At 38.0% G+C, this 26,365-nt stretch overlaps 1 protein-coding gene across 1 annotated transcript in view; it reads right to left on the bottom strand.

The window, feature by feature from the left end:
- Positions 1 to 26,365, bottom strand: part of HCN1 (hyperpolarization activated cyclic nucleotide gated potassium channel 1) — a gene marked incomplete at both ends in the record, with an annotated part of 194,068 nt that overhangs the window by 41,464 nt on the left and 126,239 nt on the right. Inside the window, one exon of the mRNA XM_079548805.1 lies at positions 263 to 409. Coding sequence (XP_079404931.1) covers positions 263 to 409 — 147 coding nt within the window. The remainder of the gene's footprint in view (positions 1 to 262; positions 410 to 26,365) is intronic.

Genomic DNA, 26,365 nt, shown 5'->3' with positions numbered 1-26,365 from the left:
ATTCCAGTTCGGTCTCTGTCTTATAGAATGGCAGAAGACCACGAGTTATCTCAACAGTTAAGGATGGCATGTTACTCTTTTTAATTTTCTAACATAAAGTTCATTTATTTTCTAATGTAAAGATGCTGTACTGTCCATCCCTTGCTGTGGCCTCATGCAAGATAGATGGTCAAATCAGGTTAAGTATTACAGAACAGAATCAGAAAAACCGCAAAGATGTGGAATGTTCCCATCCTACAAAGCTTGAATGCTCTAATCTTACCTCCCGAAGAGGGTCATTGAGCTCATTGAGAATGTTTTCCTCATCGAAGATCTTGCCCTGATAGCGGTGCTCATAGTAATCATGGATCTTCTGGCGCATTTCAGCAGGTAATTTGTGGAATGACATGTACTGTTCCACTTGTTTGTACTGTCAGGAGGAGAAAAGGAAGAATCATTAATCTCTCCAAATTTTTAATAATTTCAAGGCACTTACTAAATGAAAATTTATTCATGAGTCCACTTATGCCTTATATATGTTTATAAAGATATCAGAGGACCCTAAAACAAAAATGAGTTAATTTAGTATAACTGTTATTGAAGTGACAACAAAACTGTTGAAAATTATGGAAACTGTCTCTAGTGATGATGTTAATATTCATATTAACACATGATTTTTTGAAGACAACCCCTCACACCTTGTCTTCCCTAAATTTCTAGTTGTAAAACTACACTACCACCATTTTTAGCTCAGTCCATGCAGCAGTCAGGAAAACCATACATACTGCCCATCTAATTCTCTACTGCTTCATTCAGGGGACAGCTTCAATCATGAAATTTCAGAAACTGGATATGCTGAATTAATCTATAACCTGTTAGTGCTGTATATGTTAATAAGATGATTGAAGAAAAAAAAGCTACAATATATGGAGATGATAAAGCAGAAGGTATTCCTTAGAAGGAACAAAGAGAAGAGAGGCGAACTAGTAAAATTGCTATGGAATCAGGAAACAGAAAGTAGGGAAAAGAGAGAGATGCCAGGACCTCACCTGATTCACTTTGTGTGCTAGGTTTCCTGGCTTCTACTGGGTCTTTGCACTCTCTCCTGCTTTGTTTGCTTACTTTTTTTCAGAAGCTGTTTTGAATAGTACAATTTTCAAAAAATGGAGAAGCTCTGTATGCCACAAATGGTCAAATACTGTTTCTTATGCATAGTTTTTTTTTTTTTTTTTTTTTTTTTTTTTTTTTTTTACCCCATGTATTTGGCATTTTTAACTGTTTTAAATGAAAAAGTCAATGAGGGCTTAATTAAGACCAGCATCCCTGTAGACCAATTAAATGAATTTATACTGTACATGCAATCCTTATGAGCTGCTGCATATATTCTTTAACTTGCATAAATTAATTCTGCTGCAATTCAATTTAATTTTTGTTTTGCAATGTGGAAAAAAAATTAGAAGGGACCACATGTATAACAAGCATTCCCTAAATAAGAAGAAAGTAACTTTGCATGGGGATATTTAACAATATATGATGAATATGTAAGTCTGAGTTAAGGTCTGTACACCTTTTTTGCACCTCTGAAGCAAGAATTCTTCCCCCTATGTGTTAAGTGAGATTTAAATTTGCTTGCCCATCAGTGGTTTCTTCTCTGATAAGGAAAAAATTATCCATCCATTTTGGGTGCGAATCAGACTTCTGGGACAGTCATAGTCTCACACAGACAAGGTATTGGTAGTAAAATTATTCTAATAATCACTTCAGCTCATCTAGGTATGGATTTAGTGGGAGGGAGTGGAGCTCAGATCCACGTGTGTTCTATGTGTCTGACGGTCCTGCTGCTGCTCTCATTCTTCTGCAGTTTCTCCATAGCTAAAGAGAAGATGCTGTGCTGTCCAACCCTTGCTGTAGCCTCACATAAGAATGATATGTAACTTTTGTCATAACACACAGGTAGGGAACAGGTGTCACCATGCACTGCAGCATGGGGCTGCACCCCTCTACCCATTCTTATTTGTAAACTAGTATGCTTGAGCAATGATAATAAACAATATTCTTTGTAATGTACATTAAATTGAGATAGTCAGGATATAATGCAAGAGAATTGCAAAGGACATTTTTATCAGAATAATCTTGAGGAAGAGAACATTTATGCTGAAAGCAATTTGCTTTGCCAGCAGTTTACACTTCTCCCTTTCATTAGATCTGTTATTTGAATAGGTGCTTTCTCCCAGACGGGCTAGTACTTTTCTCTACCACGGATTATGCTTATACAAGAGAATTTTAGGGCAACTGTAAAAATAGTACTAGTAGGAATGTAGTGCTAATCACTTGTGTGCCATAAAATATTTCCATGTTAATAACTCGCAGCATAATAGGAACATCTGCATATAAGCAACTTTTATATTTTGAACGTATATGAATCTTTATGAAGCTAAAGCCTCCCAGAAATATTTAATTATCTAAAACTTCTCAATGTCAAAATATCTGAGCCTGAGTACACAATATATTATTATTCAGTAAAAGAGCTTTTTCTAACCTTTTTCAGTGTGATTTTAACTCATATTCTGCATCGTTCATGTTACTACTATTCCCTTCTTGACATTGTGACATAGTACTCATGTGACATGATCTGTCAAAACTTTTAACTTATTCTTTTCTTTCACTGACACAGCCCAAGTCACGATTATTTTTTTCTTTCTAGAATATTCTTTCAGTCCAGAAAAGAAAAATTATTTATTTCAGTCTGCTATATGTCACTGGTAGTACTGAGTGTTCAGGAGAACAATTGTCAATGTAGTTTGTCGCAATTCAATTGCAAAAAAAATCTGCTAAAATGAAGATATAAAAAGAAAGCGAAGTTAGTATAGTTATTTTATGTAGTAGAACACTAATGTGTTCCAAGTTAATTTTGAATGACGCAATGACACTTTTTATTTGGGTACCACATTCATCCAAAATGGTTAGAAATATATGTATTTTTACCATTCAACATTTATTTGTTTAATTATCCTCACAAGAATGATGTAAATCGCATAAAGAGACCTAAATTATTTTCTGGAAAAATTAAACGTTAAAAAAAAAATTAAAATTAAAACTCTCACAGGACTATGAATACTCTTAATAAGTATGTCAATTCATAAGATTACCTGGTATGTCTAAGTGAGATTTTACATCTAAAATAGATCTAAAATAGAGAATTGTCAGTAAGTTAAATTTTGTCAGAATTTTGTATTTGGTTTGTATTTAAAAGAGTTGTAGCTGATCCTGAATCATCCATCAGAGTTGACACTTGAATTACTCTCTTCATATGTGAACGGAATAATTTTTAATGACTCTTTGCATCATACTGTACATTTTTCTTTCAACACAGAAAATTTTGGTTGGCTCATTAGTTTGTTTTAATTTAATTTATTCAGAGTATCAGTGGAAAAAAAATGGTACCTCTAGCTTTTCTTATATCTGTGTAAAAAAATCTGTGTTTCAGAGGCACAGAATTTCCCTCAAACCTAATTGTGGGTTTTTTGGCCTTCCTTATACCACGTGACAGCCACAGTCTGTATTAAAAACATAGAAAATTTTGTGAAAACATTCTCTTTAAAATTCAAATTGCCAGATGTGGAAGAGCACTACATTTTACACGGAAGATGATTTAGTAAAGGATTCTCCATGTGCATATCTCCCCAGTAGACTCTGCTTTCTATGGATATGACAAACGTCTCAAAAGACAGTGACAAACTACTTCTGACTCCAGTGGGAGAGAAATAGTACATCCTTGCTCTACAGTAAAGCCTGATAAGACGAAGGAAACCTATGGTAAAGCTCTTAAAATGAGAACATCATTACCTTGTGTCATGGTATTACACCCAAGTATGAGCTTATTTCAAAAACTCTGAACAGTTGACTTCTATGTTTTTTAGAAATCAAATGCTTTCAAACTTCTTTAGAAAACCTGTTAATGAATAGTAATTCAACTATCTCTATAAATGAAAAGATTGCAGTCTTTCTGTCTTTTCCCTATCAGTTGTTTTATCTGAACTACAGAAAGCTTTACATGCCCTACTTGGTGCAATTTTAAAATGCCTTTAACATCTATACCAATACTTTCTGGGTACCACCTCTTTAGTGATTCCAAAATGTTGAAAGTTAAGCAGGTAGGGAAGAAGGCTGAACCCTTGACTTGAACAGGGGTCTTCTTCTAGAGTTCTGTCAGGAAAAGTATGTATGGAAACTGGAAGAAAAATTAGGCAACATGTCAGGAACACAAAAGATGATGTTTGCCATTATAAGGATATAATTAGCGTGGCCAAAATACAATTAGAGTTGAAGCTGGTCAGTACTGTGGGGCACAGTAAATAACAGCTTTTAAAAAATATTATAATGGCAAAAGGAGGATAAGAGATAATAATGATTTGTTATTTGATGAGGGTGGGCACCTTACAAATAGGGACACTGACACAGTAGAAATACTTAATGTTTTCTTTGCCTTTGTCTTCACCGCTAATTATGAGTGCTGAGACTGCTGGCACCCTCAACTGGAGGACTGTGATTGAGGTAATGGTAAGCACCCGTCAACCCTAACTTGTGCAGCATTTGATTCTCCAGTTGGATGCATGTAAATCTACGGGGCCTGACTGAATTAATCCCTGGGTATTAAAAGAGCTAGATTATATTATTCTGAGACTTCTCTCAATGTTTTCAATGGTCTTGGGAACCTGGAGAGATCCCTATTGGCTGGAAGCTGGCAACTGCCTGACCTAGTTTTCAAGAAGAGCAAAGAAAGTAGATACTGGCAATTACAGGCCTGTCAGTCTCACATTGATGCCTGGTAAAATCATTGAGAAGATTATTCTACAAGTTACTGAAAACCATGCGAAAGAAAACACAAAACATTGATCATAGCCTACATAGGTTCACAAAGGGAAAGTCCTGTTTAATGAACTAGATTTGTTTTTATGATAAGGTCGTCCACTCAGTTGACCAAGGGAAGCCAGCTAATGTAATGACTTTGAATTTAATCAATGCTTCAGTACCCTTCTGGACAAATTGTCCAGCATACAGCTAGACAAATACATAGTACAGTGGGCGAACAACTGGCTTACAGGTTGGGCTCAAAGGATTACAGTAAATGGGGTTACATCAGGGTGGTCAGTCATGGTGGGTTCCACAAAGCTCCGTGTTAAGGCCAGTTCTCTTTAATATAAATGATCTGGTAGCAGAACACAAACACATAAGTTTGCTGATAACACTAAATTAGGAGAAGCTGTTGAGTTCATCGGGGGTCCAGGAGGTCAGGAAGTCTTACAGATTCTATCTAGACAGACTACAGGGCTAGGCAACCACCAAAAACATAAATTTTAACAAGTACCAGATTCTGCACCTGGAATGGAGCAACTCTGTTTATATGTTCAGACTGTGAGACGAGAGCAGCCTCATAGAAAGGGATCTGTGGTTCCTGGTTGACAGCAAGTTGAATCTGAGTCAGCAGTGTGCCCTGGCAGCTCAGAGGGCCAACCATACTCTGGGATGCACCATGCCGAGCACTGCCACAGGTGAGGGAAGGGCTTGTCTCCTCTGCTCTGTGCTGTGCAGCCTCACCTCCAGCACTGGGCACAGTTTTGGGTGTTGGGGAAAGGTTCTTGTTGAAACAGGCAAGAGACAAGTGGATTTCAAAGTTAAGTACTTGTTTTCACTGAAGAACATCATCCACTACTAACTGCTTCTTGCTATTTCAGCTATCAAAATATTCATGGGCTCCGTGTACACAGAAAAATATTCCTTCTATGTTCCTTCAGCCAATGGTGAGTAGTATGGCACCGATCACAGTTCTAAGTGGACTCGATTTATGTGTTAAAATTTATGCTCCTTCCCTTCCTGCCAAAGGCAAATGAGCAAAATGAGATCTTTTTAATAAAGATCTGCAAGTGAAGCAGAACCAATATTTCAAAATGAAGACAGTATCCCAATATAGTAAATATATGCAAATAAAACCAGTGTAACAGAAACTTGAAGTCATCTCTCATAAGGTATTTTAACATGTAACACATGTTAAAATATGTTACATGTTAAAAATGTGTTAACATGTAACACATCTGTCAGTGCCTTTTTATTTCTATTTCATAACTACTATTGCCTTTTCTAGCTGGAAGAAAAACAGTCCTAAAAATCTCTACAGCTCACAGTTCATCCTTCCATACACTGAACCATAAAAAGATTTAAAATACATGAATAGTATCAGTTAAAAACTATGGAACTAATGATATTATTAGTGTACATATTCTTGTACATTTAGATATTAAGTATGTAGGTACCTAGAGGTACCTGGACTTTACATGTACCCAGTCACTCTTAAGCTACTTCAGTTCTTTAAGGAATAAGATTTTTTTCCAAAATGTCAGCACTCAACAACTCTGATTTCTGACTAGTTTTTCAAGGGACTAGTTCCCTGTGACTTCTGTTGACAATATGAGTTGAATGATAACCCTTTTGCATTTGTCCTCAGCAATTTCTACTCTTCTCTTTGGAATGCTTCTCCAGTTTTTACATATGACACACTTACAGATGACATATTTTGCAGATGACAAAATAAAATGAATGACATGCAGACAGGCTAGAATACAAACACCAAACAATGGCAAAAAACAAAACAAGGAAAGAATGCTTTACTGAAGTCCCATAAGTCAATGAATTTGTTCCCTTATCATTGCTAAACCTCACCTCAGCTGTCTTCTTCTAAAAATATATCAGGCAATATCAAAGTAGACTTTCTCCATGAATTCTCTAAAAATGCTTTTCCAAAAAGTTCTTTTAGATAGCTCTGAATTTTATTTTGAATTTCAGTCTAAATGTATGCAGACAGTTTAAAACAAATAATGCCTAAGAGAAATTTATCCAACAGCTCTGAAAGTTCCTGTCCTGTCCACATCATCTCCCAACTTACAGCTAGAGTTTGTACTAGTACATGAGACCTTGGATTTTGAAGCACCAAATTTCATCCTGCTCCTAATAATTCACCCCTCAAAACTGAACTGATTATTTCTTTAAAGTATGTTGATCTCTATGTGCTATAAGTATTTAAAGTTTTATATCATCGTAAGCTTTATAGAACTATTAAACTCACATTGAGGGTTATTCCTCAAGGTATTATGCAAACTTCACGACAACACCATTCCTTAAGGTATTTTTAAGTAGACTTGCTCCAGTCTGAAGAACTTGTAGTGGAATAAGAGAAAGCAGAGGAATTTTTTGTCTTAAAACAGCTTTGTTTGTGAGAGCAGAATGAGGTCTGCATACCCTAAAGCAAATCAGTTTTGTGAGGATGACAGGTTATGCTCTACTTAACAAATGTCACACAGAAGATACCCCAGAGACTTCTTACACATACTAATACTTAAATAAGTTTCTTTGTAATTTTTCCTCTAGTAGTAGTTTCAAAACATCAAGCATGTCAAAGGGCAGCAGATCTGCTTATAACCAAAACTGTACGTTTAACAGAAACTTAGAATTCCAAAACTTAGACTGCTCTCTTTCTGTGAAAAATGTGAGGTTAGTAGTGCGACATCTGCATTCAGCTTTCTAAAAGTCAAGACTCTGATTCAAAGCAGCGTCTGATTCCCTCTATTGCAAGCAGAAAGAGATATGATGGGGTAATTCATCTCACTCTAAAATTATTGTCTTGCATGGATGGAATACATTCACCTTTGCCATGCTTCTTTCTCCCTCTTTATTGACTCTAGGGGAGCTCCTAATGACTAGCACCGATCAGTTAGCTAAATTAGGTGAAATGGTTTCTAACTCAAAACATTTTCATGTCATCAACTATAACTATTGTCTTAAAGTATAAGGCTTTATGTTGTGATACATAGCATCTGATCCAACAGGAAAATACTAAGGGATTTTCCCTTACAACTGTGCTTTTAAAATTTTAGTCTTAAAAAAGAAAATAAATATGGTTATCAGATGACAAAAGTTAACGCTAAAGCAAGGCACCAATGAGCCTTCTGTTAACAAATATCGTGAGAGGATTTTATATTTGTGCTTCAAATTCTAAATGGAATAAGCAGACATGTACAGTACATTGGAAGGGCAGTAAATGAGGTTCTCTCTGAATCAACATAAGGCAAAGCTAATTAAACTTGTAAGTCAAAACTTCCTTGCATAAGAACTGACAAAATAAAATCAACTATTAAACTATTTGATGTAATTTTATCAAAGCAATATAAATTAAAAAATTCTCGTCTGTGAAACCTTTGAGTATACTCTGGAACTGTGACTCAAATGGATGTCAGTTATTTTTCTCGGCAGAGAGTATAACATTTCTTCACAACCAGCTCATCTTAGAACCGGAGAATGATAGAATAGTTTGGGTTGAAAGGGACCTTTAAAGAGCACTTCGTTCCAGACTCCCTGTTATGTACAGGAACAACACTTTTCAGTAGATCAGGCTGCCCAGGGTCCCATCCAACCTGGCCTTGAGCACCTCCAGGGATGGGGCATCCACTGCTTCCCTAGGCAGCCTATGCCAATGCCTCATCATCTTCTGAGTAAAAACTTTCCCCCTAATATCTAACTTAAATCTCCCCTCTTTAAAACCATTCCCCCTTGCCATATAAAAATCAGACTGTGTAAAAAGTTGGTCTGCCTCCAGATTCCAAGCTACTTTTAAGTATTGGAAGGCAACAATGTGGTCTCCCTAGAGCTTTCTTTTCTCCAGGTTGAACAAGCCCAGCTCTCTCAGCTTTTCTTCACAGGAGAGGTGCTCCAGCCCTCTGATTATCACTATGGCTATCTGGACTCAATACAGCAGCTCCACATCTTTCTTATGGTGGGAGCCTCAGAGTGGAACACGGTAATGCAGGTGTGTTCTCATGCAGGCAGATGTTTTCAAATAAGAAGATAGCCTTTTCATGGTTGACTATTTCTACAAACACAGAGTTTAAAATTTTATGAAACAATTTTTCAATATTTTTTAATGCCTGAGAGAATTTTGCACTTAAACAGTTCAAATATAATTCCTGCAAAGCATACCAGATATGTAACTTTTAAGGAAACATGGGGAGATTCAACAAGGATCCTCAGATACAGACCACGAAGTACAGTATGTGCAGTGGGTTTTAGAAAAATACTGTTTAACATTGCAGCTAACCAAAATAAAACATAAAGTGCTTGAAGCCAACAAGAAATTATTTTTTGCTTTTGTGTTTGTTTCCTATTTTAAGATAGAAAATGAATGTAATTCCCTCATAGTGTGGAGAAGTTAGTCTTTTTCATGGAAAATATTACTCTGAGGGAAGAGTGTTGGTAGACTCTCAAAATTAATAATCAAAGTAAACAATCATGGAATTACAGAAACGATGAAATATTCAGGAATATTCAATTCCCAATTGAAAACAAACAAACAAAAAAATCAATTTTGGTTTACAATTCACTGAAATATATGCAATTCTTACTATGCTTAAATTTGATATTAAGTTGAACCTTGATTTAAATGACATCGGCAAAGGAATTTAAAAGAAATGCAAACTGAAGTTTCATCTGACTGAATATTTACAGGCAGTAAATTTTTGTGAAATTTACGAAGCAATGACAAAGCTGAGATTTCCTTCTGTAGCAGAAGAATAACTGCAAATTCAAGAATGAGCACTGAACAAATATAATGAATATAATAGGAGCAGCATTACTTAAAAAGAATCTTTCAGCAAAGTATATTTTTATGATTAAAAATATGAGGTTGCCAAAAATTGGTGCAAAGACTACACAATGAAAATGTGTAACTTTCACTAAAATACGGCGTTGTTAATGTAAACTCTGTATAAAAGCAGCCACTTCACTTGTTGCTTTTCATAAAGACTTTGAGTTAAATTTGATATACCCAGTTATACATTGCATTTAAGATAGTATGTACAAGGAACCTCAGAAAAAAACGTGTAACTTGATGCGCAATGTGGCACATCTCCCCCTTGCTATTAAATGAGATTTTCTCCCTGTCACAGGAAATAATATATTCATTTGCTAGTTTCATTCAATTACTTCATTTGAAAAATTAGATAACTAACTGCTTACAAAACAAAGAAGTTATCAAACTTCTAAACTGATTTCTTAACTCAAATTGTACCAACTCACTAGAGCTGAGCCACACTGCTGTGTGTCTCAATATTCTGTTTCCTGAATGATCTTAATCTGTACAAATAAAAATAATGTCTGAAAAAACTGCTGAGGCTAGAATGCACTTGTGTAACACGAGATGGTCACAGACAGCAGGCTACACTTTTTTCCTTTTGAAAGAACTTTCAGTCTAACTTCATAAGTGGTTTCTACGTTAAAATAATAAAAGACATTAAGCAATGGAGTAATGGGAAGGGAATTAGAAGAATTGTATAGATTATTTTTACTAATGGGTGTTTAACAGATTTTCAGTTCGGTTTTCTCATATGTGTTCTGAAAACCTGGTATTTTTCTCTCCTTTGACTCCTCATTGTTGCACCGACTGCCAGCATTATTCCTGACACACAGCAGTGCAGTGGAGGCAAAACTAGTATTTCTGCTTAGAAAAGACTGGGAACCCTAATTTTGGCTCATACATTGTTTGTGGCAGTCTGCGGCAGTCTGACAGTCTGGCCAGAGGCTGTCCTTACTGTGGGATGCTGGTACATGCATTTTTTCCAAGTCCCACTGTGAAGGAAGCCGTTTGACCCCCACAGGTCCCTTCCAACTCAGGATATTCTATGATTCTGTGATTAGTGAACCTGTCAGCTGGGTGATACAAGGTCTGCAGAATTACACTCTTCAGTCATCAGTCATTTGCCACCTGTATGTATGACTTAATCCACAGATAGAGAATCAAGCAACAATATTGTGGTTCTGTTGCATCAAATAAGCTGTATTGAAGCCGCTGCCTGGAGGTTCAACTACCAGCAAGTAGAATAGAGTGGAGAACATAATAATCACTGATCAGATCACAACTGTAGGACAGAAATCCTACCTCACTACCTCGTCATTGAGTGATCCTCATGTTATACAACATTATGTTTAAACTTTTACCTGCTGCAATTGGTTGAACACTGAACATTATTTGAAGACAGTTTCCATGTCCTTGGCCAGAGAAATCTTACCTCCTGAACTGAAAATTCTACCAGGAATCAATAAACACTGTCACTTTTGAGGGCTGCTGTTCTGTGCATATTTCTAAAATATCTTCTAAAATATCATTTCATCCAAGCCTTGACTGGGATTAGGTGAATAATAAAATCTGTGGTGGGGAAAAGCATGAAAGCTTTTGAATGTTGAAACATTCAAGGCTTAGATTCCTGTTCATCTCTTGTTCTCCCTAACACATGTAGTAGTAATGACACGCGTATCATAAAGCCACCAGTTTCTGTGCAGACCTTTGGACTACAGTGGCAGTTTATTTCATGAGGCAGGTAAACTTCAAGCCAGAGCCAAGGCACAGGATAGACTGTAGCTAAATACTTGGTCAAACTTGATCCTGTGGTGATTATCTGTGGTAACTATGTACACAAAAAAGAAAAAAGAAAAACAAACCAACAAAAAGAGTAAAGACAGATGATTCTCAAATGACCTGAAATCTGGCTGTATTCACAAAAGACATCAAATGCCAATGCTGCAAATCAAACATCAGTTTTCATATTTTAATAGTAGCAAAGCAATCAGCTTGCCTGTCTACCATGGGCACTGAAAGGTTGAATTCAGAGATACTTGTATCATCTCTTTTCTTCAAGGCCACTCCAGCCTAAAGGTATTTTTAGATTAAAAACAACAACAACAACAAAAACCCACCACCCAACATCACAGTTTATGATCACCAATAGATCAAAATAAAAGTTATGCTGCAATAGGTTCATTTTTATAGTTCTTCATCATTGGTAGGAGCTGAAGTGATTTTGTTTAGCTTAAAAAGCTATCATCTGTTTATTATCTCTTTTTTTCTCTAATTACCACATAAAGAGCGCTGTTGCTTGCAAGAATGCTGTAAGCTGTCATTTTACTTCCACATAGTAATTAAACATTTCCTTTCAATTCCCACAAAATATTCAATCTCATATTATTGTTCTTTTCAATTAGCTTAATTGAGAAATTAATTGATAGTACATTTTCTGAATAGGATTTGTTTCCTTAGTCTGTTCCTTATCTTGCACAAATTTGTGTTTTTCTGGTTTAAAAAGCAGAGGGAAGGATTGTGACAACCAAGCTCAGTTCCTCTCTTCACAGAAGCAGTAACAGTACTTTGATTTAATGAAACAACTACTAAAGCCCTGAGGAACGAAAAGCAAAGCATCTCTTCTGCTTTCTGTTACAGGTGAAACCGTATCGAGTCTAAGGCAGATTATTTTATTTTAATGAGAAAAATATTGACAGCTTATTTAAAAATATCAGATATGCTGCAATGTTCTTCTCCAAAGCTGCCAGTTCTGAAGAGAAATTTAGTACCTATACAGTCAACTCATACAATATCCCTATCTTTTGAATGGTTTGGATATTTTTTAGCTCTTCAATTCTCCTGTACTGAAGAATACAAAATAAATAAATAAATAAAAATAATATATATGCATTATAAACCACGCCTGGAGCGAAGGGAGATGGAACTCCTGCTCCAAGGAAAGGAGTGTGGGATTAATCACTGCCTTGTCCTTCCTTCAGTTCAGTGATGTTCACAAACACCGCTTTGTGCCAGACCAGGTACCTGTCCCTGGGATAACTGTCCGTAAGCACTGAACGAACACTGCAGCTCTCCTTGATGCTGAATTTGGCCACAGGGTGACAAGGATCAACCATCTAATTTCCTGTGATTTTTTTTTTTTTTTTTAATGCTCATTTCAGGAGCAGAGCTTCCCCCTGGCAAGTGCTTCACCTCACCCAACTGATCCTGCAATAATGAAGCATGGCATAATGCAATTCAGCATGTGCTACAATGTTTTTAGCTAAATCTACGTGCTTAATTGATTAGCATCTTCCACATAGGAAATCCTTTAATTTCAATAAGTAATTTAAAGTAGTAATTAAGAAAAGGAAAAATAATTAAAAAAAAAGAAAAAAAAGAAAAAGGACTAATTAGCTTGAAATTATGTTACATTATATCTATTGTTAAATAGTTGTAATGAAAAGAAAAGGATAATGTTTTATTAGCACTGTAATTGTTACATCTGCTTGATGTTGCGCCAACATCTATGTGGGTAGCAGCACCAGCATGAGTAAAATAGGAATACTGACATGATGCAGCTGCTGATCCTGAAAAATCTGGCTTTGATAAGAGTTTTGGCTTGCCAGGCTTTTTGTATTAATTAGAGGAAAATGCCAATTCATCAATAAGAACTTGCTTTTTAAATGGGTCTGTTTGAAAGAAACTTGCATAGCAAGTTTATCATGCACAGGAAGGACTGTTCAAAGCCTTAGTGAGAGACAAAGGAGATACTTCAGTGAACAAAGATAGTCCAGTTGCTCGGTTACAGGATGCAGCCCCTTCCTTCATCTCACAGCAGAGTATTCAAAACAAGGAAATGGCTTTTCTAGGCTTGACACCTGTGTGCGTGAAAGAGAGTGCTCTTTTTCTTCCTGGTGACAGAAATGAGATGTAGGCAGTCACATTTCACACTGATTTTCCAATACATTATAATCACATTATAATCATTTAGACAGAAGCTAGGTTGTGGGAAACACTGCCAGAGACTCATGCTATGCAGATTCTGCTTTAGGTAAGAAGACTGAACACAGCCATCAGCTGTAAGTAATCCATGTCTATGTTGGAATTTGACGCATAGATACTTGAGACAATTACAGATAGCTTCAACACTGATTATTTTTAAGAATCTACAGAAACACAGAGAATGCCAGAAAACTTCTATTCCAAGCAGATGGCCTCCATAATAACGTTACTCCCTTATGATCTATTCATCTACTGTTAAAACATATAACCTTGCTGCATATCTTATATGAGCATACAGCTTGTCACTGCATGATGTAAGAGTCTTTTCATACACAAAAATGAACTGAGGATAAAAATCATTCCTTAAGATCATTTTCCGTGATTTGTCAGGCTCCTCCAGCTTAACCTCAGTCACTGTGGCTTACACAATATCTCCTGGCATTCGTGCCTCTGAGACTCCTGCACAAACTGCAAAAGCCTCCAGTACCCTGACAAACTGCCCTTATGCTTGTTCCCTGGTATTGTGTCTAATTCATTCCTTTAAAATACCTGTAATCTTTCTTTTTGCTTCATCTTAACTTGTATTCATCTATTCTTGAAGTATGAATGTTTCAGAGACATATTTAGGGTAATGAATGTATATCTCCTGGAGGCTTCTTTGACAAATGTCCGCCCTTGAGTCTGTAGGACAGTAATCTTCTATGAAAACTGTTGTATTTTTTGGAAGAAGCAGTCACTATAGGAAGGCTGCTCCAAAAGTAATGCCTCCTATTTTATTATGTTAGCTCATGGTGTGAGAGGTGTTAGTGGTAAGGCAGTAGAGGCTGAACCTTCCCAGTTCCAGTAATCCATTGCATTTTGCTGCCACGTGACAGATGGCAGCAGAGGGGCAGCCTGATAGAATGGTGTCTGACATGAAAGTGTGTATGAAGCAAAAGAATGTCACTACATTCCTTCACGTGGAAACAAATGGCACCCACTGATATCTGACAAGCAACTGATGCTTGTTGAACATTGATGAAGACCAAGCAGTGGATGCGAACACAGTGAAGGCAGTGGGTGGTGTGCTTCAGCAGTGGTGACAAGAACAGAGGGTCACCTCCACTAGTTTTTAAAGATGTGGCACAAAGGCTTTTGATCATTGCTGGTTAAATTGCACAGCTAATGGTGATGACTATGTTGAAAAAAACAGTGTTTTGTAGCTGCAAATTTGTGCTATGAAACATTGTTAATGTGATCTTTGCATCTGTTGCATTTTCCTAAGAAATGAATCGGTGGCATTACTTTCAGAGTATACACCTACATATCCCTGGTGGCTGCAGAGGAAACCAGTGAGCCACAACATATTTCTCTTTCTATTAAAAAAAATTATGGAACTTATTTGCTAGGTATGGGGAAAAAAAAAAAACACCAAAAAACTTACTAAGGCTCATTAAGATTTAATAGCAATTTACTATTAAGAATCAAAATGATACCTAAGAGAGCTTAGAAACCTTTTGGGGACAGCAAAGTCATGGGGTTCAGTCTCTGAAGAGCATATCCTAATACATCTTGCCAGTTGATGGAGGTGACTTTTGCGCTCTACTCTGCCCTCTGAGGCTCCACCTGGTGTGATGGATTCCTGGTGCTTCAGGTTAGACACTAGGAAAAATTTCTTCTCCAAAGAAGTGCTAGAAGGGGCTGCCCTGGGAGGTGATTGAGTCATGTCCCTGGAGGTGTTCATTAAATGTTTAGATGTTGCACTGAGGGACATGGTTTAGCAGGGAAATATTGGTGGTAAGTGGAGGGTTGGACTAGGATGATCTTAGAGGTCTTTTCCAATCTTGGTGATATCATGAGTGATATCCGGTCGTGAGTGGTGTTCCCCAGGGTCGGTGCTGGGGCCTGTCCTCTTCAATATCTTTATTGATGACCTCGATGAGGGCATCGAGTGCACCCTCAGTAAATTCACAGATGACACCAAATTGGCTGGAAGTGTGGATCTGCCTGGGGGTAGCGAGGCCCTACAGAGGGACCTGGACAGGCTGGAGAGCTGGGCTGAAGCCAATGGGATGAGTTTCAACAAGGTCAAATGCCGGTCCTGCACTTCGGCTACAACAACCCCAGGCGACGCTACAGGCTTGGGGCGGTGTGGCTGGAGGACTGCGTAGAGGAAATGGACCTGGGGGTGTTGATTGATGCTCGGCTGAACATGAGCCGACAGTGTGCCCAGGTGGCCGAGAAGGCCAGTGGCATCCTGGCTTGCATCAGAAACAGCGTTGCAAGCAGGAGCAGAGAGGTGATTGTTCCCCTATATTCAGCACTAGTGAGGCCGCACCTCGAGTGCTGTGTCCAGTTTTGGGGCCCTCACTGCAAGAAAGATATTGAGGCCCTGGAACGTGTTCAAAGGAGGGCAACAAAGCTGGTGAGGGGTCTGGAACACAGGCCATATGAGGAGAGGCTGAAGGAGCTGGGAATGTTCAGCCTGGGGAAGAGGAGGCTCAGGGGAGACCTCATTGCTCTCTATAACTTCCTGAAGGGAGGCTGTAGTGAGCTGGGGGTCGGCCTCTTCTCTCGTGTCATTAGTGATAGGACCAGAGGAAATGGTGTCAAGCTACGGCAGGGGAGATTCAGGCTGGACATTCGGAAGTATTACTTTTCAGAAAGGGTGGTCAGGCACTGGAATGGACTGCCCAGGGAGGTGGTGGAGTCACCGAGCCTGGGGGTGTTCAAGGAAAGGCTGGATGTTGTGTTGAGGGACATGGTTTAGTGGGAGCTATTGGGAATAGGTGAACGGTTGGACTGGGTGATCTTTTAGGTCTTTTCCAACCTTGGTGATTCTATGATTCTATGAGTCTACTGTGTACAGGCCTGGAGCCTGAGCACAAGAAAAATGTGGAGCTGTTGGAGGGGACAAGAGGAGGGCTATGAAGATGATCGAAGGACTGCAGCACCTCTCCTGTGAAGAGGGAATGAGGAGTTGGGCTTGTTCTGTCTGGGGAAGAAAAGGTTCTGGGGAGACCTTACAGTGGCCTTTCAGTACCTAATGAGGGCCCAGATGAAAGATGGGGAGAGATTCTTTATAAGGGAGCACTCTTATTAATGGTAATAGCTTTAAGAGGAAAAAAAAAGTAGATTTAGATTAGATATTAGGAAACAATTATTCTCTATGAGCGTGGTGAGGTACAGGCACAGGCTGCCCAGAGAAGTTCTGAATGCCCCACCACTGGAGGAGTTCAAGGCCCTAGGGATCCTGATGTATCCTGAGGTGATGCTGCTCATGACAAGGGGGTTGAAACTACATGATGTGCAAGATTTCTTCCACCCCAAACCATTCTGTGATTCTATTATTTTAATGTAAATTATAGCTTTCTTCAAGCAAATAAACTAACAGCACATGTGACATTTCTGGTTGTGAAGGAATAATCCAATACATTAACCAACGTCACATTTTGAAAAGGTGAGGTTCTTAATAATAGGGATTGCCTCCCACATGTCTGCATAGATTTAACTCTCAAACAAATGATGACATATTTTTGTGCTGATGATTTTAGCAGAAATACTCAGAGAAAGTGTTTTATTCAATATAGATGGGATTAACCACAGGTAAATTCAAAAAGCTGTAACTACAAAGCAGAAAATGAAATTTCGAATAATGGTTCTTTTTTTCCTTCCCTTTATTCTATAATATTAAGGCAAGAATTGGAGATGTTAGACAAAGGCGTAGAACATCTTCAAGAGCCTATGACAAAATGTGAAAGCTGTGAAAAGCTAGCAAATGGATCTGAAAAAATCCATAAGCAGCTCTAAACTGAAAGAACAAATTGTTTTTTTAAAAAGAAATTTGATTTAGAAAATGCATATCAATTTCATACCACCTTATGTATTTTTAGGAATAGTCTGCTAAGTATCAGAAATTTTAGCAAAGTTTTCCTTGATTTAGACTAGAATAAAATAGCTTTTTTTCCATAACTAGGAATTTGCATGATTGTACCACTGGCTCTCAGTGGGATAGCCTCCAGAGGCCGTTTGTTTCACATATGGAATTGATAATTTCAGTACAGTGTTATATTGAGCTACCATCACATGTAGTCTTCAGACACTGTAGTTTAGACCTTGAAGTTTTGTGCAATAACAATGAAACCATAGGAAAACTTTCCCAGGAGAATAGTAGTGCATCCTTTATAAAGAAAGCATGCAGGCTGTGTGAAAAACACAGGTAACAGGCTATTGAGACATGAAAAGGTTTTTAATTTCTATTCTCCTTAACTGAACAGGAGGAAGAAGAGGAAGAATTTTGAGCGTTTTAAAGAAAGTATGCTAGAAGTCATGATCATGAGGAAATCTGTAATCACCTGAAAATAAGTATCTCAAGGAATTTAACTAGACTTTTAAGCACATATGTATACAGATGTATATATATTTCAATAAAATTGTTTTTATTTTAACTTATTTTAATTATTTCATTGTGCCACAAAGTTCATTTCCTATTTTTTTTCAGGAAATACTAAATTAACAAAATACAAGAATTATCCACTCTGAAGTTATCATTCTGTTTTAAGTTTTCCAGTTTTTGTTTTTACAATCTTCTTGTCAAATCAATATGTTTTAAATCTGCATAGATAGTGAACTACCTTTTTGAGAAGAAATGTCTAAATATAGGCTCTACAGTTTTAATTCCTGAAAACTGCAGAAAAAGAACGTTGCTTAGGCTGAAATTCAGGTGTTAGATAAGAATCTTGTTATAAATAATAAATGCATATAACATCTGTAGTAATGTAAGGACTTCAGGGGCTAAAGCTGCAGCAAAATGAAACCTAAGCTTGTGTTTCCCTCTACATTCCATGTTTGATAGTGACATTTTCTAAAATGGATGGCCAGTGTAGAAATCCTTTACATTACCCATTATCTTTATTGCATATAATGTAAGTTATGAAGTTAAATTCTGTTTTTAGCAAATTGGTACCTTTAGCAATGGTGCTAAGTGCAAAACCAAATCATTTCTCTGAGGAATTGCCTTCAGCCATTGTAGACAGAAAGACAGTTAACTTTCAGTCTGCCACAAGATTATTACCTATTCTGTTCATAACTGTATCACAAATTTAAATGTCACATGCAATGGGGCATGCACCTCATATTAATGGATATGTCATAAAGCAAAGCTCTCACTATTCACTTTATTTTCCTTTATTCCTGCTTTGTCACACTATTCTATTAATTACACCACTGTATGCTCCTGTAGGAAGCTCTCATTTCTTTGGCATAAGTGGCACAGCACTCCCCAGAAAAAGAAAAGGTTTATTTTCCTTCCATGGCAAGACTGGGGGAGGGATTACATACATCAGGGCATTTCTCTAAACTCCACAAAACAATAATAGCTTCCAGAGACAGTTTTGAAGAAAAGGGGGAAAGATATTCTCTGCCAGATGCAGAAACTGGATTGGGGGTAGACTGAGATAGTGTTGGACTGAGTAACTACAAAAGATAAGAATAGACAGCTGAAGTTAAAAAAAAAGACCTTCAATCCTTCAATTATTAAAAAAAAAAAAAAAAAAAGAAAGAAAGAAGAAGATTTAGAATTTTTTTTCAAAGTCTCAAGCAGGGACAAGATTATGTTTTCCTGTTGTCCTAAATAATTTCTGGGCTCAAAACTGTTTGGCCAGCTTACATTTGTTATCTTCCCCAAATCAACTCTATGAGGAGAAGCCATGTTCTTAAATATTTTGGAAACAGAGATTTAAAACATGACCTTTCAGTAATAAAGAATTATATTTTCATTTATTGAGTCACATATAGTTGTGGTTTTATTGCTCCACTGCTCTTCAGTCACAGTTACTCACAGATTTTTATAGCCTTACTCTAAAATCCAATATGGTCCATTAGAGATTTTAATGTCTTTTGCCCATTTTTATAGTTCTTTTACTTCTCATATTTTTCTTCTAGCAAAGCTGTCTGTAAATGCTGTTCTTTGTCTTATAGGCCCACCTGATGAACCAGGAACTATCAACTGCTATAACATCTCTGTACATGCAACCCAAAATCTCACCTCCGGCTGAACAAGTTTGCTGGTATCAGCTCACTTTGACCATTGGGTTGATCCACCTGCTTTAGGCAGGCTGGTTTATGGTTGGCAAACCTGCACAGAGTAGGGGGGTTGAAACTACATGATCTTTGAGGCCCTTTTCACCCAGGCCCTTCTATGATTCTATGATCATAGGTCTCATTTTATTGGCACTGTCCTCTTAAAGAACCTGCTCTTTCTCAAAGTAAGTGGAAGAAGCAAAGGCAGAAACTAAGTCTCTCATCTGTCATTCTGCCCCCAAAATGGAGGCCATGACAAAATGTTTCTGAATTTATTCCAAATAAGGTCACATATTCTCTGATCTTAAGCTTTCCTCAGCAGATGTCCATCCAATTCAATGCCCATCCATAAATCCTCCACTGTAAGCTCCTTAAAATATGCCAAAAGCCTCTCCCACAGAACACTCCTAGTTCTTTCCCTTCTTCATCTCCCTTCTTCCCCCACGCTGCATCTCCTTGGGCTCCTGCTACTTTCAGCTTCTTTTTATTTTGGTGGCATGACATAGGTAAAAGTCACACCTGCCCTCCTATTACTTCTGTTGCACAGATCAAACCTTTCTTTCTCCAGTCTGGCTCAATTTGCATTTGCATTGGCTTTTTAGACTGCCTCTGGTGGGGCTCCTTGATGGGATGAGGCCCATGTTCGCCTTTTGATATTGCCCAAAGGAGGGCTGAGAAACTCTTGATGCTTTGCATCAGGATAGACAGCTAGGCTCTTACCAGCATATGATCTCTGCAGATCAGAAGTGAAAAAAGATCTAAGCAAAAAAAAAAAAGTTGAAAAAGGATAAGGAGATGTCTTCTTTAAGGGAATGAATTCCTTTAAACTCTGATTGATAGCTCTAGCCAGAAGTACATAAGAAATGCTCAAAATGCCTGTTGTCTTCATTTTTATTTTAAAAATAGCTGAATGTTGTACTTGAAACATTATAACATTATTTACACATTCTCATTAAATTCTGGATTGAGGAAATATGTTTGGCCAGATTTGCCTATAATAAAGAAAGCCAGTAAAGTAATATCTTTTCTAGGAGACCATACAGGTGCCATGTGAAAATGACGTTTTCCTAGCAATGACATTTTCCTAACGAGAAACAATACAATGTGAGCTTATAGCATTGTGCATTTTTATGAAGAGATTTGCTTTTATTCTGCTTTTAATAAATTCCTAGTGTTTAGCTTGCTGGACAGGGTAAGCCTAGTATGTCTTAGGAAAATATTGAAATAAAAATATTTTATTTTTATATTTATTATTGATACTGTATTTTAATTTTTTCAAAGTTACTAACCACTTGGGAAAAAAAAAAATAATTTAGCACATAATACAGTAGAGAAGACTTCATAAGAGTCTTTTGCTGAGAACCGGTTTCAGTCCTACTGCTACCCCATATACCCCATAGACTTCATAAATTTGTATTTATTATCTTAGTTATCAAAGTAACTGTGTTTTCAAGGAAAATGTTTTAATTTCTCAGACTTCAGGAAAAAGAGTGTTGTTGGAAGAAAATTATTATCTAGGAGTCAAAATAAAATCAGTGTTTCTTTCTTTCCTTCCCTCTCTAGCAAGGCAAAGAAGCAGACAAATCTACATAACAAGGACTATTTTCTCAGTAGTATTATGTTATTTCCTTCTGCAAATGCAGGAAACAAGCACTGAACCATAGAACTGAGTTAGAATGGCCCATTCTATAAAAAGTTCCCTTCAAGCAGAAATTTTGGAAAACAGAAGTTTCGTGCAATTTGTTTCTTTAAAAAATAAAAAATAAAAATAAATAGCCTACCCTATGATAATTGTTGTGAAGAAAAGCATAATGTTTATAAAGTCTGTCTTTAGAATTATGTCATGTCTTCCCACTGATTTTATACAGTCATCATGAACATGGCTTAAATTGTAATGAGCTTGCTCTGCAATTTCAAATGGAAAGCTGTTAGAAACCTAATCCATAATGCAAGACAGCAGAACACTTTATAGGTAAATCACCCACAACATAGCAATAAATCAAAGGAAGTCCCATTTGTCATTTTAGGAGCAGTGGGAGTCTATTACAGCTTGGCACAGGTATGATGCAGCCGGATGGATAGCACTTGGCTTGCATAGGAAGTGCTACAGGGAGGAATCCGTCACTTTTTTAAAGATACAAGGCACAAATAATCAACTCCATTACCCCTGAAAGACTGACTGCAACAGGAAGCCAAATCACAATAACAATGCACCAGAACAAAGCAAGAAAGCAGTGTGGTAAGGGCATTCTAACTGATTTATAATCTCCTAATGCCTTATACTGTTCAGTTGCATTTGAAAAGACACAAAGATACTTATTTTGTTATTGCAGGTGAGTTACTTCTGATCCTTGTTCAGGGAGGGAGAGGGAACAGTTTTGTCCTTACTTGGTGTAAAATTATCTATTGCTCTTTCATATTTGAAAGACAAGGAACACTGAAGTCAAGTTAAATATCACAACTATACACAGCAAAAATTCAAGGTAATGATTATGAATGGAAACCAATATCATGAACTGGTGGTATGAGAAGGCTAGTAAAGGCCCTATCCTGACACAACTACCATTGCTATATTCAACAAACTTGAGTTCAGTGGCTGCATTTACATATTCCTTTAGACATCAGGAAGTTTACACTGATCTTTCAGTGACAAGATTTCACTTTGGTTCCAATTTTATTTACTTGTAAAATTTGATGCCACCACAGTTTGAAGTAAAGCTGAGGAAGTGTGGGATAGATGAGTGGACAGTGAGGTGGGTTGAGAACTGGCTGACTGGCAGAGCGCAGAGGGTCGTTGTTGGTGGTGCAGAGTCCGGTTGGAGGCCTGTAACCAGCGGTGTTCCTCAGGGGTCTGTGCTGGGTCCGGTCTTGTTCAACATCTTCATCAATGACCTTGATGAGGGGATAATGGCCACCCTCAGCAAGTTTGCTGATGATACAAAATTGGGAGGATTGGCTGACACGCCTGAAGGCTGTGTTGCCATTCAGCAAGACCTGGACAGGCTGGAGAGCTGGGCAGAAAAAAAACGGATGAGGTTTAACAAAAGCAAGTGTAGAGTCTTGCATCTGGGGAGGAATAATTGCATGCACCGGTACAGGTTGGGGGATGAGCTGCTGGAGGGAGCTCTGCGGAAAGGGACCTGGGTGTGCTGGTGGATGACAGGTTGGCCATGAGCCAGCAGTGTGCCCTTGTAGCCAAAAAGGCCAATGGCTTACTGGGGTGCATTAAAAAGAGCGTGGCCAGCAGGTCGAGGGAGGTGATCCTCCCCCTCTACTCTGCCCTGGTAAGGCCTCATCTGGAGTACTGCGTCCAGTTCTGGGCTCCCCAGTACAAAAAAGACAAGGATCTCTTGGAAAGAGTCCAGCGGAGGGCCACGAAGATGGTGAAGGGCCTGGAGCATCTCTCCTATGAGGAAAGGCTGAGTGAACTGGGTCTGTTCAGCCTTGAGAAGAGAAGACTGAGAGGGGACCTGATCCAGCTCTATAAATATCTAAGGTGTGGGGGGCAGAATGGCGAGGCCAGACTGTTTTCAGTGGTGAGTGGAGACAGGACAAGGGGAAACGGCTGGAAACTGCAGCATAGGAAGTTCCGCACAAACATGTGCAAGAACTTCTTTACAGTGAGGTGACGGAGCACTGGAACAGGCTGCCCAGGGAGGTGGTGGAGTCTCCTTCTCTGGAGATGTTCAAGACCTGCCTGGATGCCTACCTGTGCGACCCGTTGTAGGGAACCTGCTTTGGCAGGGGGGTTGGACTCGATGATCTCTGGAGGTCCCTTCCAACCCCTACAATTCTGTGATTCTGTGATCCCTCATTCTCCAAAATAAATTGTTCCTCTGGTGTTGTATGTATACTGTAGCACAACTGCACAGAAAATGTAAGATTTATCTGCCAAATTGCTCACCTGCTCCAACACTGTGAACATGATATGACTTAATGTTAAAATAATGCTTTATAAGTGAAAATGTGCTATTGTTTTGTAAAGAGAGCTATGCTATTTTCAGGCTTTGTAAAAACAACCAACAGCATCAGAAAAGCAGGGCTTCATTTCCTGTAAAAACATGCACACCGTGAACAGCTACCAAAGTAACAAACCAGTACTTCATGAGAAACTTTGGTTAAGATTGAGGAATTACATCCCATACTGCAAGTTCAGCCGGGTGTCTAAAACTCAAGCTAGGCTCTTTGTATTCTGTGCATCTGCCTAATACCAGAAGCTAGTACAAGCCTAGTTAAATGGGAATGCGGTCCTGCTTATTGTAGTTCTTCCTCTTCTATGTGTTTGCTAGTTTATCATATTTCTAAGATCCTGCAGAAATCTGTATGATATGGATACCTAAGGTTTTCCAGAAAAGTATTCTAGCTTTAGTAATGAGTATGTTGACGTGTTGTTCCACCATGGTTTTAACCACAAAGTGATTAAAACTTAAGAAAAGAGGGCAAAGCAATCTTCTCTTCATAAGAAAATGCAAAAAGCAGTAAATACTGACCAAATCCTGATGTACTCCATGGCAGAGCCAGCTCATTGCCTTTAGCCCTATACACTACAGTAACTGTGCAGAAAGAAGCACAACTCTCTGCCCTAGCATTTAAGACATTTTTCTGATAAAAGGTTTTGTCCCTGCTACCAGCACCACTTCTGGATTATCTGGCAACCAGCTATTAAAAGCTCCATGGAAGCGGTTGAAGAATCAATCAGTTACTCCCAGGGAGCCATAGTCATTTGCCTTAAACCTGCTGGAACAGCAAACTTTCTATTCCTCTCAGCAAAGCAATGCTGTCTGTGTCTGAGCTGTGAGGAGTCTCTTTTCTCCATTTCTTTCCATCTGCGGCTCTTAGCCCTAGCAGAAGCAGCCTGGAGGACTTCTGCTTGAAGTGCTCGGGTGCGGGTCAGCTCTGAACCTACTTCATCATTTCCAAGACTGTCTTCTGCCTCAGGCACTGCACAGTGAGGGGAATCAGTGCCATCTGCTCTTCTGGCTGCCTTAGTCAAGAAAGGTGGTCCCTCTTTCTTACTGTGGAAGTAAGGAGCTCTTATGTCTCACAGCACAAGGTGCTTGAGCATGTGCTGCAGTTCATGGAGGAAGGGGAAAATTGGAAATACAGCTCAGCAACTGCTGCTTCAACCTGCCCAAGAGCTTGCTTGCTCTTGCAAGTGCATATTGAGTCTCTCTCCCCATACACTTCAAGGAGAATTTAGATATCCAAACTGGCGCAGTGAGAGGAAGACTTGAGAGGCTGATGCAAAGCATTGTGCAGCACAATCTAAAGCTGTCCTCCTGTACTAACTCTGTTATTCATTTGTAAACATTTATTTGAATGCTTGAAGAGAAAAGTAAAAATGAGCAATCTGCTTTAAATTATGATGCTGTCTATGTTTGAACACCCAATAACAATCATAAAGTTGCTTTTAAATTATCTTGCAATTACTGCATTTTCTCTGTAGAAATACACTTTTTCTCTTTGGACTACACTAACTTAACTGAAGATGTGCTAAAATATCATAAATTGAGAAGATAAAAGCATATTTAACAAAAAAGGGTTAGAAAAAGATGTCATTTGGGATATCTGAGGTCAGTATCAAGCCTAGAAATCTTTAATCTCTGTGATAATGATTTAAAATTTCTTCTCAAGATTAAGGCAGTAGCAATTGCATGTAGTAAGCTGCATTTTTTTTTTTATTTCCTATTTAATTTGTATAGTTGGATTCCATAAATGTTATGCCTCTTTATTACTTGCAACTGGTAAAATAACTTTATCTGTTTGGTTCTGCCTTTCTATTATTTCTGAAACCCAGTGTGTTAGATTCACAAACAGATAAAAATCAGAATATACACAGTGTGAATTGAAAATGGTTGAAAATATGAAAAATACATAATAAAAAAGGATATAGTAGCTGTCATTCTATCAATTTCAAAATTGTTATGAATATGAGACATAGTGTATGCTACTATAAATCTTACTTCTGTTCGCTTGTTGAGACTTTGTATACGAGTAATTTATGCCTACAGACTGAAGAAATATTAACCAGACTTCAACCAAGGTTATTCAATGATATCCAGAGCACTAGGTGAACATTTTCCTATTAAAAACTGCCACTGTTTACAGAAACTAATGACTGCTTAATTGGCCACTTTGTTTTACTACAGTTGGTTAAAAATATTAATATATTTTACTTGTTTCATATAAATTTTGTCTTAGCAAAGACAAACGTCTTTGAGATGTGGTTTCCAAGATTTTACAAAATCTGAAAGGACTTTGCTACTTCAAATATGAGTTCTATTTACTACTGCGTACATGCTAACATAAGGCTGTCTCTTCATAAGGCAGAATGATCAGTCAGGTTGAGTCTACCTGGCTCTGACATGTCTTCCTCCTATGCCAGACCTTGCATCTTCACTCATGGAAGCCAAGTTCTGATTTACGTATTTTTGGTGCTTTTCCTTTGGTAACAGTTCCATTCTCTTCAGCAGAACACTCTGAAGTGTACCTCAATCCTATCTTTTTTTGCAGTGAATCTTGGTATGTGATTTTATTGTACACCTTCTCTAATCAGCAGCTAACAATCGCTGTTAAATTCCACTGAAAAATTATGTCTTTGGCTCATCACAGTAAACATGTGGGAGCAGTGTTTGCTTTCTTACTTTGATTTCTCTCAGCATGCAG

Source organism: Tetrao urogallus (assembly GCF_951394365.1).
Source record: "Tetrao urogallus genome assembly, chromosome: Z".
NCBI classification, from domain to species: domain Eukaryota; kingdom Metazoa; phylum Chordata; class Aves; order Galliformes; family Phasianidae; genus Tetrao; species Tetrao urogallus.
Note: the sequence above shows the minus strand (reverse complement) of the source record. Positions and strands in the feature narration are given on the sequence as shown.